Consider the following 15,578-nt stretch of genomic DNA (forward strand, 5'->3'; position numbering starts at 1 on the left):
TTGCACTTCTGCCTTGGAATCCTGAAGGAGTCTTTTGCATAGTTCTTAAAAGCAGAGTCTTGCGATAGGAGAAATGTGGAGGCGTGATAATAGGCTCTCAAATCCCTGCTCCTATTACTACAACAGGTTCACTCCATCAGCTTTCCCTCCACCCCTTGCACCCAGCAAAGTAACTTATCTGTTGGAATAGATATAGAGCTGAAACTACAGTACAAGTACTGCAGTACTGTCTTAATCTGCCCAGAGTCAAGAACATGCTGTGGGAACTCCCATGCCCAGCTCCAATTACTTTTTCAAAGTAACTTTTTGCATGTCCAATTAATTCTAGTCTTGTACTTTCCCCCCTAGGCATGTAATGCTCCCACAGGAACTTGAAAGGTTAAAACAAGGACTTGATGGATGAGTTTGGAATCCACAAAATGTTTGTTGCCCCCTTTAAAACACTCTCAAGGGCAGGAAAGGACCAGAAAATTAGTAAAGAAAACTAGGTCTAAAACCCTTCCAAAATTATTCTTGCAAATATTTATTTATTCTGTGCTCCATGTAAATCAGATCACATGTGTCACTAATATTGATGGGCACTAGAGTCCACACACTTTCTGCAAGAGCCCCATTTCAGTTTTCTACACTGGGGAGAACAAAGGCATTTCTGTGGAAGGCAAATTAAGGGCTAGACATGACTTTCACGCAGTTTGGTCCTGCATTGTTGTTGTTGTTGTTGTTGTTGTTGTTGTTGTTTTCTTTTGCAAATAGCTGGCAAAAACCCTACCCCACACCCTGAGTCTGATAGGGACCTGAGTCTATAGCCTTGCACCTGGTATTTTCAATGGGAGGAAATCCCTTATTGACACTAATGCGGCTTTTCCTTCACTTGCAAACTTCAAGTGAGGGTGGAATCTAATCAGGTCCATTGCAGGGGGAAAGGGTTAAAGCCCCCCCTCCCATGTCATGCTCTTGATCCAGCTCAGGGGAGAGCGCATACCACTCATTTGTATAACAAACAACAGCTTTACATTAAGCGGAAAGTGACTGACAAATGCCACATCTGCTTTAGCCCTGTGGGGTATAAAAAGAAATGCATTGTAAGAGTATTTGTGATGGTTACTTTTTCTTTTCTTTTCTTTTGTTTGATACCTATAATAATAATAATTTATTATTTATACCCCACCTATTTGGCTGTGTTTCCCCAGCCACTCTGGACGGCTCCCAACCAAATATTAAAAACACAATACAGCATTAAACATTAAAAGCTTTCCTAAACAGGGCTGCCTTCAGATGTCTTTTAAAAGTAAGATAGTTGCTTATTTTCTTGACATCTGATGGGAGGGCATTCCACAGGGCAGGCGCCACTACCTACATCCATGGGCTCCTGGTTGAAATTTAAAATCTTTCACAACTAAATCGGCCATCATGCACTCTGGAGTACTGGAGGAAGTTTTACATGCTGGGAGGCTCTCAGACCCAGCACCCAGGGTTGGCACTAGTGTGGGCCCTGCTGTGGCCCTGGCAGCTCTCTGAGAAAGTTGGGTGCTGACACTGGGCCTGTGTGTGTGTGTGTGTGTGTGTGTGTGTGTGTGTGTAGATAGAGAGAGATATGAGGAAGAAGAACCACATGCATTCCAAAATAAATGTGGTTGCAAATAACATCCATGATGGTGCACCAAGGAGTGAGGCAGTTCCAATCTTCCACAGGGCGGGCACCACATGAATGGATGCCTCTAGTTGTGGCAAGCTGTGATATCATTCAACAGTGACACTTATCTCTGAGGTTGGGCGCCTTTGTGGGATGGTGCCTGCTATGCCCCGTGATCTGACATGGGACATGGGACATCCGGCATGTGTTTCCCCAGGCTAGCGCAACACCAAATTGGCCTCGTGCCGGCCTGGAGAGTGGATTCCAGCCTGACTGACACTTGGCCAGTCACCGACTGTTGGTGTGTGCACAGCACCCCTCCCATACACCTTGCCTTGGCAGTCACTCTGTGGTGGTCTGCCTAAGCAGCACAGCACAGACCTCCATGGGCCCTAACCACCCGTCAGCACTTGATTGTCTGCCTCATATGAACTACAAGTATTACATCGCCGCCTATCTTAATCTCAAAGCTGAAAAGAAACCCCAGCTTCATACTGAGCAGTGTAGAAGTAACCAGAGCTCTTAGTGCAAATTGCTTTTCAAGGTGCACTCAGATGAAAGCCCACACCCCTAACTTACTGTGCTCTGTTTCTAGTGTACCGTCGGAAACACCAGGAACTTCAAGCTATGCAGATGGAGTTACAGAGCCCTGAGTATAAACTGAGCAAGCTGCGAACCTCCACCATTATGACTGACTACAACCCCAATTATTGCTTTGCAGGGAAGACCACATCCATTAGTGACCTCAAAGAGGTGCCCCGGAAAAATATCTCTTTGATAAGGTAAACCAGCCTCTCTGACTTTTTAATGCTTGGATGCGCTCTGCGGCAAATGTGCACGAGCAGATCCACACATGCGCCTTCTCCTTTCGTTTGGCAGTACCACACACTCATCTTTATTCACAAGCATGCAAGACCACTGCTGGCTGTGGCAATGGTCTTCTGGGTGTAAAGATAGTGGAGAATGGATGGAATCTGGATCTCTGCCCTCCCCTCAGGTTGTTCAGCCTGACAGGTAGGGAGAAAAGTTCGGCACCTGCTTCCTATGGATGATCCAAAGAGCTATCATATATAAAGCTCTGTAATTCCTCAGGCACTGGCTATAATTTGCCCAGGCTCTCTTAGACAGCACTGACATCTGGCGCAGTGACCTTTTGGAGGTTCTGCCAGTGCTTGTGACTGGGTCTCTGGCAATAAAAGTGACATCAGCAAAGGCATCTGCTCTGCCAGGCACTAGAAAACCCAGATATAGCAGTGCCAGTCTAACATGGATCTCGATTTGGGGGGAAAGCATTAGCAAGTTACGGTAAATTCCAGTATGAGAAAGTTAATTTTAACCCTTCTCTGTGTATTTAGAGTTATAGCTGACCCTGCAAGGGTATAGAAAGGAGGGTGTATATTTCCCCCCAAAAAAAAAACTTTGTGTGCCCCCTCACATTCAGTTGTTGCTTCATATGCTCACACACCTGTGTACATTAAAAAAAAAAAAAAAAACATGCAAATTGAAGATTTCACTAAAAGGCTATTCCTCACTGAAAGAGAGGCAGAAAAATTAAGCCCATCAAATATGTTGGGGTCTAAAAGATCTCAAATATGGTCAGATTTCACACTTAATACAACAGCTGATTCATGCCAATGAAGCAGTTAGAATTAAAAGTTGTTAATATTTTAATACACACATTCCGAAGAATTTAAGTGGCGGGGGAGGCCAGGGAGGGTGGGGAAGAAAGATTTCTGAACTTTATGCTTTACATGAGAGTCATTGCAGTCTATGGGTACACTATCTCTCTTGCACTTCTGAGTTATAAATAACAATCCTTAATGAAGCTTTATGTGTCCAACACATATGTTTGAACTGTGAATTAATTGGGTCTAACTAATTAAAATGCTCAAATGGTGTTCCAACCTCAAGGAGGATGGGGGTGCCTAAATTTCACTTGCCACTGTAGCATTCACTGGGTTGGGCTTACTTGCGCCTCTAGTGACTGAAGGCAGGACTAGCTTTTACAGGAAATCGGCTGGTGTCACTTCCATTTTTTTGCTCCTGCCTCAACAAAGCAATCACATTCTCCTTTGGCTCCTTGTGCTCCTTCATCTTTGCTTAGCAATGTTCTTCTTCTGTGATTTCACTCTGCTGTTCTTTCTCTGTATATAAACACACACACAAACACACAGAGAATCCTTTCCCTCCTCTCTGCAGGCTGGGTGTAGCTACTTCCTTACATGGCCTGCAACATCTCTTCCCACTCTCCAGCTCTGTTTGCATGGTTGGCTTTCAGTTAATGGTTTGTTGTAGGAAATAGGTTCACACTGTTCTGAGTTTTAGCTCCAGACTTTTCATGCTCGGTGAGCATGCCAAACTGAAGAGGGGTCAGTCTGTTTCCTGTGAAAGCTACTCCTGCCTTCATCCAATAGAGGTGCCAGTAAGCCCCACCTAGTGAGGCTACACTAGGCAAGCAAATCTACCCTTCAGGTGGGCACACAATGGTACTTTCTTAGGCAGAGAGCTAGTCCATCCAACATCATGCCATCGGAGCTAGCAGTGGATGATCTTTGCCAGTTCTGATATCTGAGTGTCTTTGTTCTGAAGATGCCAAAGGTTGACCAGAGAGGGCTTGTACATTCATTGAATTCTACTGTTGGAAGGGATACTGGACATCGTTGCTCAGAGCAGCATCTGCAATGCAGGATGCCACTGTAGCATTTCTGATAAATGGCCTTTCAGGATACATCATAGGGGAGCCCACACCACCCCCCGAGGCACTCTGTTCCACTGTCAAAGAACTCTTACTGTTTGGACGTTTCTCCTAACGTTTGGGCAAAGTCTGCTTCCCTGAAATTTTCACACACTGCTTCCAGCCCTACCCACAGGAGCAACAATGAAAAAGTCTGAATTTGGAGGCATGTGCTGCACCCAGCCCTTTGACGAGGAGGGTGTTATTGGGTTGTTGTTTTTATTTTTATATATATATATATATATATATATTGTGGTTTGATATTTTGATTTTGTTCTGTGAACTGCCCTGAGATATCTTGGCATAGGGTGGTATATAAATTCAATAAATAAAATAAAATAAAAATAATAACATAATAACAAGAGCACACTGGCTGCAATAAGGAATCTTAGGACCAGATGGGCCCCAGGGAGCACTGCATTCTGACATTGCCTTTGCCCTACACTGGCAGTGAGGAAATCACCAAGTTTTAATCCATCTGGAGCATGACAGAGAACCCAGGGAAGCGAAAGAAGGAAGTAATGGGGAGGGTATTGAGTGCTGCACTTTACATTTGGCTTTTTAAAAAATGGTGGCCCTGTGCCAGTAAGAATGACTTTCCTGTGTCAAGAGTAATTGGTAGCTGCTATCATGACAATGTCATTTCAGCTTGTAAAGCTGTGAGGTGGTGATGCCTGTTCACTGGAGAGCATGACATGCTGTGTGATCCTAGTGTAGTAAGAAATTATAGCGCACTACAAAAAGCCAAGGAACTAGCTAGGAGCCTTAATTAAGCATCTGAAAAGCACAAGGCAGAAGCAGCTCCTAATTTATTATATCTGCACAGAGGGCACATTGGGGGTGGGGGTGGGGAAACAGCTTTGCAGTGGATCTTGTTCCCATGTTTGGGGGGGCAAATCTCTAAATTGTCGGTTCAGATTCCCTAGCGTGAGGCAGCCTTCCTCACAGCACATGCTGTGGCACTCTTGAAATAAAGCTACCAACTGAACAGAATACAGGCCATCTAACATTTACTAGAACCAGTCAATATCCATCAAAGAGCCAAAAAATAAAATTTATAGCAACGATTGTTGGCTTAGATGTAATGCTGCTGCTGCTGCTCAGGCACCAAAGGTCTAATAATGTAGCAGGATCCAAGTGCCAAGCTCTTACCAGGTTAGTCCCAGCTGGAATTGTGCATTTTAAACCATGAGAAAACAGAGGTAAAAAGAAAAACTCAGGGGGGGTGCAACCACCTATCTCCCAGGCCATGTCTGCTTGACTCTTATTGCCTGTGCTGCCATAGAAGCTTCATGGAGAAGAGAACTTTTGTCTCTACAGAGACACCACCACAGGTGATGACTTGCAGGAGGCATTGCTGCTACCAGTCCTATAAGGATTAGGCAAAGCAAGAGGCTCGTATGGTTCCAGCTGATTCTATAAGGCTGCTGTCCTCTCCCCGGCTTTTCTACATGAGACTCCCCGTCGTTGCTTTCCATCAGACCACCCACCCGGACAGTTGTTCTGTGTATTATGGGTTTGCAACCAGCTGTTGCAAGAGCAATTGGCAGGGGGGTTGGCTTACTTTACTCATCATGGTTTGGGTCCTGGGAAACCATAATATTCCAGCAACAAAGGATTGCTATTGAAAGAAAATCCCGTGCAAAACCTACCTACAGTTTTAAATTAGTTTCCTGGAAAAGTCCTAAGCAAGTCTGTTGGCAATTTGATGACTCCACTATTGTGTACAGTATTGGCTTTTAAAACTCAGCTAGACAGGTTTTGCAAGGCCCCTCCTTCTAAGACAGTCAGTCCATCACACTTGTCAGAAATCTGTCATCTCCTCCTAATGGCCCCTTAAGGTGCAACAAAATAAAATAAAATCCATCTCTTAGTTACTTTTTTATGTTGATTTCTGGAATAGTAATTGGCGATGTTCTTTGAGATGAAATTTGTTTTATTGATGCAGTCTTTTCCCTAGGAGAAGACTGTCTGCATTGTTCTGTGCTTCGTGTTTATTGCTTATTTTTCTTGCTGTTTCCTGTGGTGTTTCAAGCCTACTTTCAATATTTTCCTTTCTGCACAAATATACCCAATCAGTTGCAACTCTCTGTGCATGTGAAACATTGGGTGATAGCTCCTTTCCCCCTCTTCTTCCTCTACCTACCTCCACATACAAACACACTGAGCCTTCAACTCAATGAACCCCAGTGGCTGTGTTCTGCCTCTGGACCCCCAAAGCCCTCCTGAGATTTGCCTGCTTCTCTGCTGCACATACGTTTTTATATTTTTATTAATCAAAGGCTGGAATGAGCAGTGACACAAAACTTGTGTAATGAGCACACAGGAGAAAATCTATCTTAACAGGGTGCATGATTTATTTATTTGCTCGTTTTCTGTATTCTTTTAAATAATTAATCCCGGAACCCACTTTATAAAAATTGTTCAACATCTACAGTAATCATGCTTAGCTTTGGCACACAATTACTCTGCTGTGAGTCTGGGGTGCCATGCAGAATTTGTTACTCCCATTGTACACTTCCAACAAGCTAAGGCCATGGTCTGTAGTCAGCAGTTGCAAACCACCTTAATATCCCCAATAGATGACTTATGCCAGAATAAAGATGGAGGGGTGTGATATTGTTGATTCTTTTGGACCATTCAGCATCCTTCAATACCATCATCCATGTTATCCTTATGAGTCCATCAACCATATAACCCTTCTGATTGGACTATGTGGCTTGGGAACTGGGAGCACCATGCTGCAGTGGTTTAATTTTTAGCTGGATGGCCAGTTCCAGAAAGGGCTGGTATTGGGCCCCCTAGAATAATTCCATCTTGTCCGCCATGCTTGTCAACATCTACTCAAAGCTGTTGAATGAGATCATCTGAAGATGCGGAGTGAGGTGGCACCCAACTCTACATCCCCTTTTCATCTCATTCTCGTGGGCAGTAGAAGCAGCCAACCAGTGTCATGGACTGGTTGGATGGAGAGGAATGGTGGGAGAAACCAGCTGGGGAATTGCCAAGGGAAGAAGGCTCAGAGTCCAGGGAGTGGTGGTGGGGCAACAGTGAGTGGTAAGAGGGAAAAGAGGAGGAAGACTGGGGAGAATAGTTGTCGGAAGCTGATGACTTGTCTTCTACCTCTACTGTCAGAGGAAGAATGCCTCTGATTGCCAATTGTTGGGAGTCACAAGTGAGGAGATCACTCAAGTCCTGCTTGCCGGCTTCCCATAGGTCACTTTGAGAACAGGACCTTAGATTAGCATAGGCCTTTGGCTGATCCAGCAGGGCTGTTACAAATTTCCCTCACTTTGTCCTGTACTACTACAGAGTAGGATTTTGCCCATATTGCTTCTCTGCTCCCTGCACAATGTATTATACTAGTGGGGATGGGGGGCATGGTTCATCTTGCTTACATTTAGAGTCAGTTGAATGGCACCCTAGGGGTCATCCAGTCCAACTCCCTGCAATGCAGGAATCCTGCCCACAACATTACAGTTTCATTACAGAAAGAATCCTGATCAAGCCACGGCTATTTTAATCTTAGTCAAGGCAGCCCAGCATATTCCTTTTTTGTTGGGAGAATGGACCTTCCCATAAGTCAAGTATAAGTGATCAGCTGCCATAGTAGATACCATAGTTAGAGATGGTTGGGGTTTGGGGTTTATTTGTTTGTTTTTAAGCAGCAATGTATTATGGGTAAATTGCACTAATGAGGCCTTTGCATAACTAAGGGGTTGGCCAAGTACAGGTGATTTATTGCCATAGTAGCTAATGGCCAGAGATGTTGTTTGGAAGCAGCAAGTCAACATAATGTATAATGTGTCATTATGCGATTATTCTTTTTATTTTTAAAAAACCTTTCCTTTTTCTAGGAGCCAAAAATGATTAATTCACAGTGAAAACATATACAATGCGATTTAGTTCTGGGGTGTTGGAACATCACAAATTTATGCATAAATACAAATTCTGAATATTTCATCAGCATCCGTGCAACTTAACAAGGCTGAGGGTGTTGCTAACGACAAGTTCCTCTGTGGAGTGTCTACTAGTGCCAATGGTAACATTACATTAACAGTACTCCATGTAACCAGTTTGTAACATGCCATAAAGCGGGAAGCAGGCATGAGCAACACAAACCGTCAGGGGTGCAGAACTTCTTTCTCTTTCCCTAAATGAATTTTCACTAAATGATCATTTGACAGTGTGCATTCAATGGATTTACATAGGCCTAACCTTTCTCCATTTTGTATGAAATTGACATATTGAGATATGTGTGGTATTTTAATCCTCCTTCCCTTTTCTGATTTGTCCAGGGGTTTAGGCCATGGAGCCTTTGGGGAGGTGTACGAAGGCCAGGTGGTTGGGATCCCCAGCGACCCCAGTCCCTTGCAAGTGGCTGTAAAAGTAAGTGGAAAAAACAGTGACGAGTGTCCGTGGTGGTGGTTAGGTGCCATATTTCATCAAATGAAAGCAGCATGTCTGAGTTCACTATCTTGGTTTCTCCTGATTATGGCAGGTTGGGGAAACTGAAGGATCTAGAATGTCTCCTCAGAAATCAATATCACTTTTAGTTCAGCACAATGGCAGATTCTTAATTCCCAGGCACATCTTTAAAAACTCCAGTTAGTTGAAGAATCTCTGGGTGTTAGAAAGGATCCTCTAAGCCAGGCATGGCCAAACTTGGCCCTCCAGATGTTTTGGGACTACAGCTTCCATCATCCCTAGCTAACAGGACCAGTGGTCAGGGATTATGGGAATTGTAGTTCCAAAACATCTGGAGGGCATTTGGCCATGCCTGCTCTAAGCAATAGCATGATTTCCCATTGCCTTCCAGCCCCTTCCCCTTCTGCATTCTGGTGCTTTCTAGGTTTTCTAGAACAGACAACTGGAGTTTTTTTCCTTGCTTGGAGACAGAGTGATGGGAAAACAGGTTTCTGCCTGTTTTACAGCTCTTAAATATAGAGTGCCTCTGTCGATAAGAAAGGCAGCAACTGTAAAATTTCCTTGTGAGAGGAATGGAGTCTATAATAGGTCCGTGCAGGTCCATGAGAAAGACAGTTTGTTCATGTTTCTCCTCTTGCTTCCTCTTTCTTGTCTAGACTTTGCCAGAGGTTTGTTCAGAGCAAGACGAGCTGGATTTCCTCATGGAAGCTCTAATAATCAGGTGTGTTAATTCAAGTTGATCAATGGCCTTTCAACCTCAGCAGAATTAAAAGCGGGGGGGGGGGTGGAAATCATCTCAGTAATACATAACATTAATATAATGCTTTAAGAGTGTTCAAAGTGGTTTTTCTTGTTGTATTTCTTACAACTTTTTAAGGTACCGTATTTTTCGTCCTATAGGGCGCACCGGCCCATAGGACGCACCTCGTTTTTTTGGGGGGGAAATGAATAAAAAAAAATTATTTTCCCCCCCCCCCCCCAGCTGCGGCTGCCGCCCCAAGCCTTGCGGACACCCGCCAGAAGCAAGGGGAGCCCTCTGGAGGGCTCCCGTGCTTCGGGCGGGAGGCTGCCGCCCCAAGCCTCGCGCGCTCGGCGGGACCTCCCGTCGGGCGCGCAAGGCTTGCGGACACGCGCCCGAAGCACGGGGAGTCCTCCGGAGGGCTCCCCGTGCTTCGGGCGGGAGGCTGCCGCCCCAAGCCTCGCGCGCTCGGCGGGACCTCCCGTCAGGCGCGCAAGAATTGCGGACACGCGCCCGAAGCACGGGGAGTCCTTCGGAGGGCTCCCCGTGCTTCGGGTGGGAGGCTGCCGCCCCAAGCCTCGCGCGCACGGCGGGACCTCCCGTCGGGCGCGCAAGGCTTGCGGACACGCCCCCGAAGCACGGGGAGTCCTCCGGAGGGCTCCCCGTGCTTCGGGCGGGAGGCTGCCGCCCCAAGCCTCGCGCGCTCGGCGGGACCTCCCGTCGGGCGCGCAAGGCTTGCGGACACGCCCCCGAAGCACGGGGAGTCCTTCGGAGGGCTCCCCGTGCTTCGGGCGGGAGGCTGCCGCCCCAAGCCTCGCGCGCTCGGCGGGACCTCCCATCGGGCACGCAAGGCTTGCAGACACGCCCCCGAAGCACGGGGAGTCCTCCGGAGGGCTCCCCGTGCTTCGGGCGGGAGGCTGCTGCCCGCAAGCCTTGTGAGCCCATGGGAACTCCCACAGGGCTTGCAAGGCTGGCGTATAGCTTCCTGAAGCCTGGAGAGCGAGAGGGGTCAGTGCGCACCGATGCCTCTCGCTCTCCCGGCTTCAGCAAAAGCCTGCATTCGCCCCATAGGACGCACGCACATTTCCCCTTCATTTTTGGAGGGGAAAAAGTGCGTCCTATGGGGCGAAAAATACGGTAGATCAGCATTATTATCCCCAAATTACCTGAGGTGGGACTGAAGCTGAGAGACAGAGGGCATTGCCTAGGAATTGTTGTTGTAGTTGTTTTATTTGTAACCTACCCATCTGACTGGGTTGCCTAGCCAGTGAGTTTATGGCAGAAACAAGATTCTCCCACAATGTCTCTTTGGCCGCTATGTTTATTTAGTTCATAAAAATTATACATGCTTGACTGTAAACAAACAAACAAACAAAGTGGTTTACAAAAAGATAAAAGAAGAAAATCAAGAAAAAAAGTACAGCAATACCTTAAAGCATTCAGAAAGTTACAGCATTAAAAGAGGTTAAAATTCACATCAGCTTTCTAAGTATCTGGGTAGGCTTGTCTACACAATCATGTTTTTACCTTGTTTTACAAGAATGGCACCACTTCAAAAGGAATAACATTTTCCAAAGCAAATGCATCCCCAAACTCAGCCCTCCAGATGTTTTGGGACTACAATTCCCATCATCCCTGACCACTGGTCCTGTTAGCTAGGGATGATGGGAGGTGTAGTCCCAAAATATCTGGAGGGCCGAGTTTGGGGATGCCGTGGCTAGATCAATAACTGAAGCTATCAAGATCTCAAATCTGCCCAGCAGGTATTTACCGTTTGATTTAAAAGCTGTTTCTTCATCTCCTTTTCAGCAAGTTCAACCATCAGAATATCGTGCGCTGCATTGGGGTGAGCTTGCAGGCTCTGCCACGCTTTATTCTGCTGGAACTCATGGCTGGAGGAGACTTGAAATCTTTTCTGAGGGAGACGCGGCCTAGGCCGGTAAGAAGGAAACAGTTGCTTAATGCTGGGCCCTTGTCTCCAAGTAGGTCTCCCTTGGTTAAATGTAGCTTAATTTTCTTCACATATCTCAACTGCTTCCTTTAAAAGAATCTTTGTGGGAGGGGTTGTGGCTCTTCCTCTCCCACCCTTTCTTGAACTTTAGAGCTGTTAGGGGAGATATATGAACACAAAGCAGGTCTTGTGCTGATGGGGTAGCTGAGCAACACTTCACCATGCAACCAGCTTGCACCAGGATCCATAGGTGCCAACTCCCTGGGCCCCTGGGTGCCCGATCACCCACAAAATTCCCCATGAAGGCGCCAGGCACCCACAAATTTTGGTGCCAGGGCCATGCATGCTGCATGGCACCCATGGCTCCTGGCACCCACGGTCACGGGGCAAGCTGGCACTCCTAGCGAGATCTTTGATCTTCTGTTTCACTTGAACGTAGGGGAGTCTGCATTAAGAGAGAATCTACCACCATTCTAAATATCAGCATGATAAAGCTGCAGTTGTTACTCTGCCGGTTTCTCAGTTCTGGACTGGATGAAAGGTACAAATCAGACTGTTCCTACTGTTTCAAAATTTGCAAGTTTTCAAGGTATATAGCACTCTACCTCAATCATGAATAAATAACATTTATGCATTCATTTTTTGAAGTGCTGCTGCGTAATTTTGAGAATAGAAATCTTGCTAGAAGTATTGAACAAGGAACTGGTGTAGTGTAGTGGTTAAGAGCGGTGGACTCGTAATCTGGTGAACCGGGTTCGCATCTCCGCTCCTCCATATGCAGCTGCTGGGTGACCTTGGGCCAGTCACACTTCTCTGAAGTCTCTCAGCCCCACTCACCTCACAGAGTGTTGTGGGGGAGGAAGGGAAAGGAGAATGTTAGCCGCTTTGAGACTCCTTCTGGTAGCGATGAAACGGGATATCAAATCCAAACTCTTCTGGTGTTACAGGAACGAAATGTTTGAAAAGGGCACCAAGGAGTCTGAGTCTTTGTTTGAGGATGCTAATAGCATTGTTACCCTATAAAGGTGGTCTGGAAATACGCCGGTTCCCTTTGGCCAAAGAAAGACAGCAGCTTCGTGGAAAGAGTTCACGTTTATTGCAGAATGCATTAAGAATAAATGATCCAGAGGAATTCTCCAAATTCTGGACCCTGAATACAAAATTCAAGACACTTTTACAACATTCTGTTTACATGGTTAGCTCATGAACGATCCCTTTCAGCGACATGCGTGTACAGCTTGTGGACTCCTCATGTTCACTTCTAATTGGTTTACAAAAAATACGCTCTGTCTACTATCTGTACCATGGCATCAGATAGTTTATAAATTCACTCTTCTTCTGTGTCATGCAAAATGTTGCATTTTTGGTAGTCTGTTACATGAAGCGGTCAGTTTGGAGCTTCTTGTCTCTTGAAGGCCACTTCACCTTTCTGGTATGTGAAGCTGATAAGCGACGCTCTGCTTATTAGCAAAAAGACAGGTTGAGGTTAAAAATCTCTGCTTAGCTAGGTAATATACTGTTATGCAGACAATGGCACAGATACACTGTGGTTGTGACTGAGAACATGTTTATGCAGGCTCAGCACTTAGCAGGCTGAGGTCAGCTGCATATGAGAAACATGTTCTGTGACACAGGGTGAGAGCATGACTGTATAGGGGTATTCTGTACTTCACCTTCCAGCTAGCCTGAAGAAACTTGGCAGCTCTCCTGTGTTCCGAATCGGCAAAACCTCTCCTTGGTGTCCTGCTAGCTGCTGATAGCGGACTGTAAGCTATTGTTCAGTAGAAACTGACTCTAACCAGAAATAATAGTGCTGTGAAAGCAATGTATGTGCAGAAATGCCTGTCTGCTGTGTTGACCCCAGTGAGTCTCATTCCCCTGGGTTCCCCGGTAATGACACTCAGGTATCAGCATACGTAGTTCTTTCATTTTAAAACATGTTTTTCAAATCACTAGAGAGTCTTCCCATTACTGACCAGCGCCGACTTCATGAAAAAGATAACTTCGTATAATTGCTTTTTCTCCTGTCATGCAGAGAAATTGCAGCCACTGCTAAATAGTGACTGTCATGTCAGAACAGATCCAGGGTGTAATGAACTCACATAGCACCCAACTTTAGGGAAGCTGAAATTATTATTATTATTATTTTTAAAGACACAATCCGTTTTAAATAAAAGCTGATTTAAAGGAACTGAAGAATATAAGAAGAGGCCTGCCTGATCAGATGAATGCTGTACAGCATTCTGCTTTGCTAAGCTCCCAAACTGGACCTGAGCACAATAGCTCTCTCCTGTGCATGATGTAATATAGCCACCATTTGTAGCACACACTGATATCCTCCATCAATTTTTAAATCCTCCTTTAAAGTTGGTGGCCACCATCATTACATCTTGTAGAAGCAAATTCTGTAGTTCAACTTTGCACTATTTGAAGAATTACTTCTTTTTACCTGTCCTGGACCTCCCAATCTTCAGCTTCATTTTATGACTTTAGGTGCTAATATGTGAGGAAAACCTCTTTGTCTCCACTTTCTAAACACCAAGCATAATTTTGTATAACTGTATTACATCCCCACACAAACTCACATTTTAAAAAACAAAACAAAACACCCCAAATATTGGAACCCTTCCTCAATCTGCTTGCTTTGTTTGCACTTTTCCCAATTGCACAACTATCATTTTTGAGGTGCAGCAAACAGAATTGAACAAGGTACCCCAAATGTAGTCATTGTTTAGATTTGTAAAAAGGCATTATGATATTGGAAATATTATTTTCAATCCCTCTCTTAACAGTCCTGGACATGAAATTCAGCTCTTTTTTACAGCTGCTGCATATTGGGTCAACCTTTTCACTGAGCTATTCTCCATGAGCCCTCTCTCCCTGCCAGTTATTTATCTCAATTAATGTATATTTTTCGCCCCAGCATGTATCACTTTGCACTTGCTTGCATTTGCCATTTTAATCCCCATTCACTCACTTTGGAGACATCCTTTTTAATCTACTAGCAATCCCTTTTTGTTTTGTTTTTACCACTCTGAATAATTGGTGCCACCAGCAAAATTAGCCACCTCAGATTAAGTCAACCAATGCACACCATAGGGAATCAAGGCTGTGTATAGTATTTTATTTTTTTCTCTTCTGAATGCTTACAGTATTATATTTGATGTGGTTTCAACACTTGTTTCCAACACTAAGTACAAAATGTCACCCAGTATTCTGCTTTTTAACATTTGGCTACTCAAAACTATCCCTGTGGCTGCTCAAAATGAGCTTTCATGGTCCGCATAACAACTGACAATGATACTTCGCGCATCTGAAAAAGAGAGATCTGGCCCATAAAAGCTTGTGGCTCAACAAATGTGCTAGCTTTCAAGGACTTGTGGGTGGCATCTGCATAAAACTTTACAGTATGATTTAGCAGCTAGGGAGATGGTGATGAGCCTCCATAGGCCTGAGCAAAGCATAGGCTTGTGTGTTCCTCCTCCTACGTGGCCAGAAGAATCAGGAAACCTGGTTTGCAACAGTTAGTTAAATAATTTAAATTGAAATACTTTCTTGTCACTTGTACAACTTGCATACAGTGAGATTACACGAGCACCCCCCACTCAGTTCTCTTAGTCTTAATTCCCCTCGTTTACTGACGCACACCCACCAAACCCGAAAGTCATTTGCCCTGTTGTTATCTTTTCATTCAGCAGCCTAACAGCCCATGGATAGAAGCTGTTCTTTACCCTGTTGGTGCGACTAATCATGCTTCTTTATCTTCTGCCCGAGGGCAGGAGATTAAGAAAGTGCTGGCCAGGGTGTGAATCATCCCTGAGAATTTTCCTCACTCTCCTGAGGCAACGTTCTTCCGCGATGTCATCCACGGACAGCCCATAATATATTGTGTGGTATTCACCACCCTCTGTAGGCACTTCCTATCAGATTATGTCAAACCAGCATACCACACCATGATGCAGTATGAAAGAACACCTTCTATTGTTGACCAGTAGAAGGAGATTGTCAGATGTTGATTGACATCATTCTTCCACAATACTCTGAGGAGATGGAGTTTCTGTTGGGCTTTCTTAACCACCTGGGTTGTATTTAT

The 15,578-nt window shown here is 45.1% G+C and overlaps 1 protein-coding gene across 3 annotated transcripts in view; it reads left to right on the forward strand.

Moving 5' to 3' along the window:
- ALK (ALK receptor tyrosine kinase) overlaps positions 1-15,578 on the forward strand; it is a 564,868-nt gene that overhangs the window by 532,298 nt on the left and 16,992 nt on the right. For all 3 annotated transcript variants that reach the window (XM_083434390.1, XM_083434391.1, XM_083434392.1), the window contains 4 exons: positions 2,229-2,415; positions 8,666-8,756; positions 9,452-9,516; positions 11,344-11,473. In XM_083434390.1, coding sequence (XP_083290516.1) covers positions 2,229-2,415; positions 8,666-8,756; positions 9,452-9,516; positions 11,344-11,473 — 473 coding nt within the window. The remainder of the gene's footprint in view (positions 1-2,228; positions 2,416-8,665; positions 8,757-9,451; positions 9,517-11,343; positions 11,474-15,578) is intronic.

The sequence above is a fragment of the Podarcis tiliguerta genome (assembly GCF_965153285.1).
Source record: "Podarcis tiliguerta genome assembly, chromosome: 3".
Lineage (NCBI taxonomy): Eukaryota > Metazoa > Chordata > Lepidosauria > Squamata > Lacertidae > Podarcis > Podarcis tiliguerta.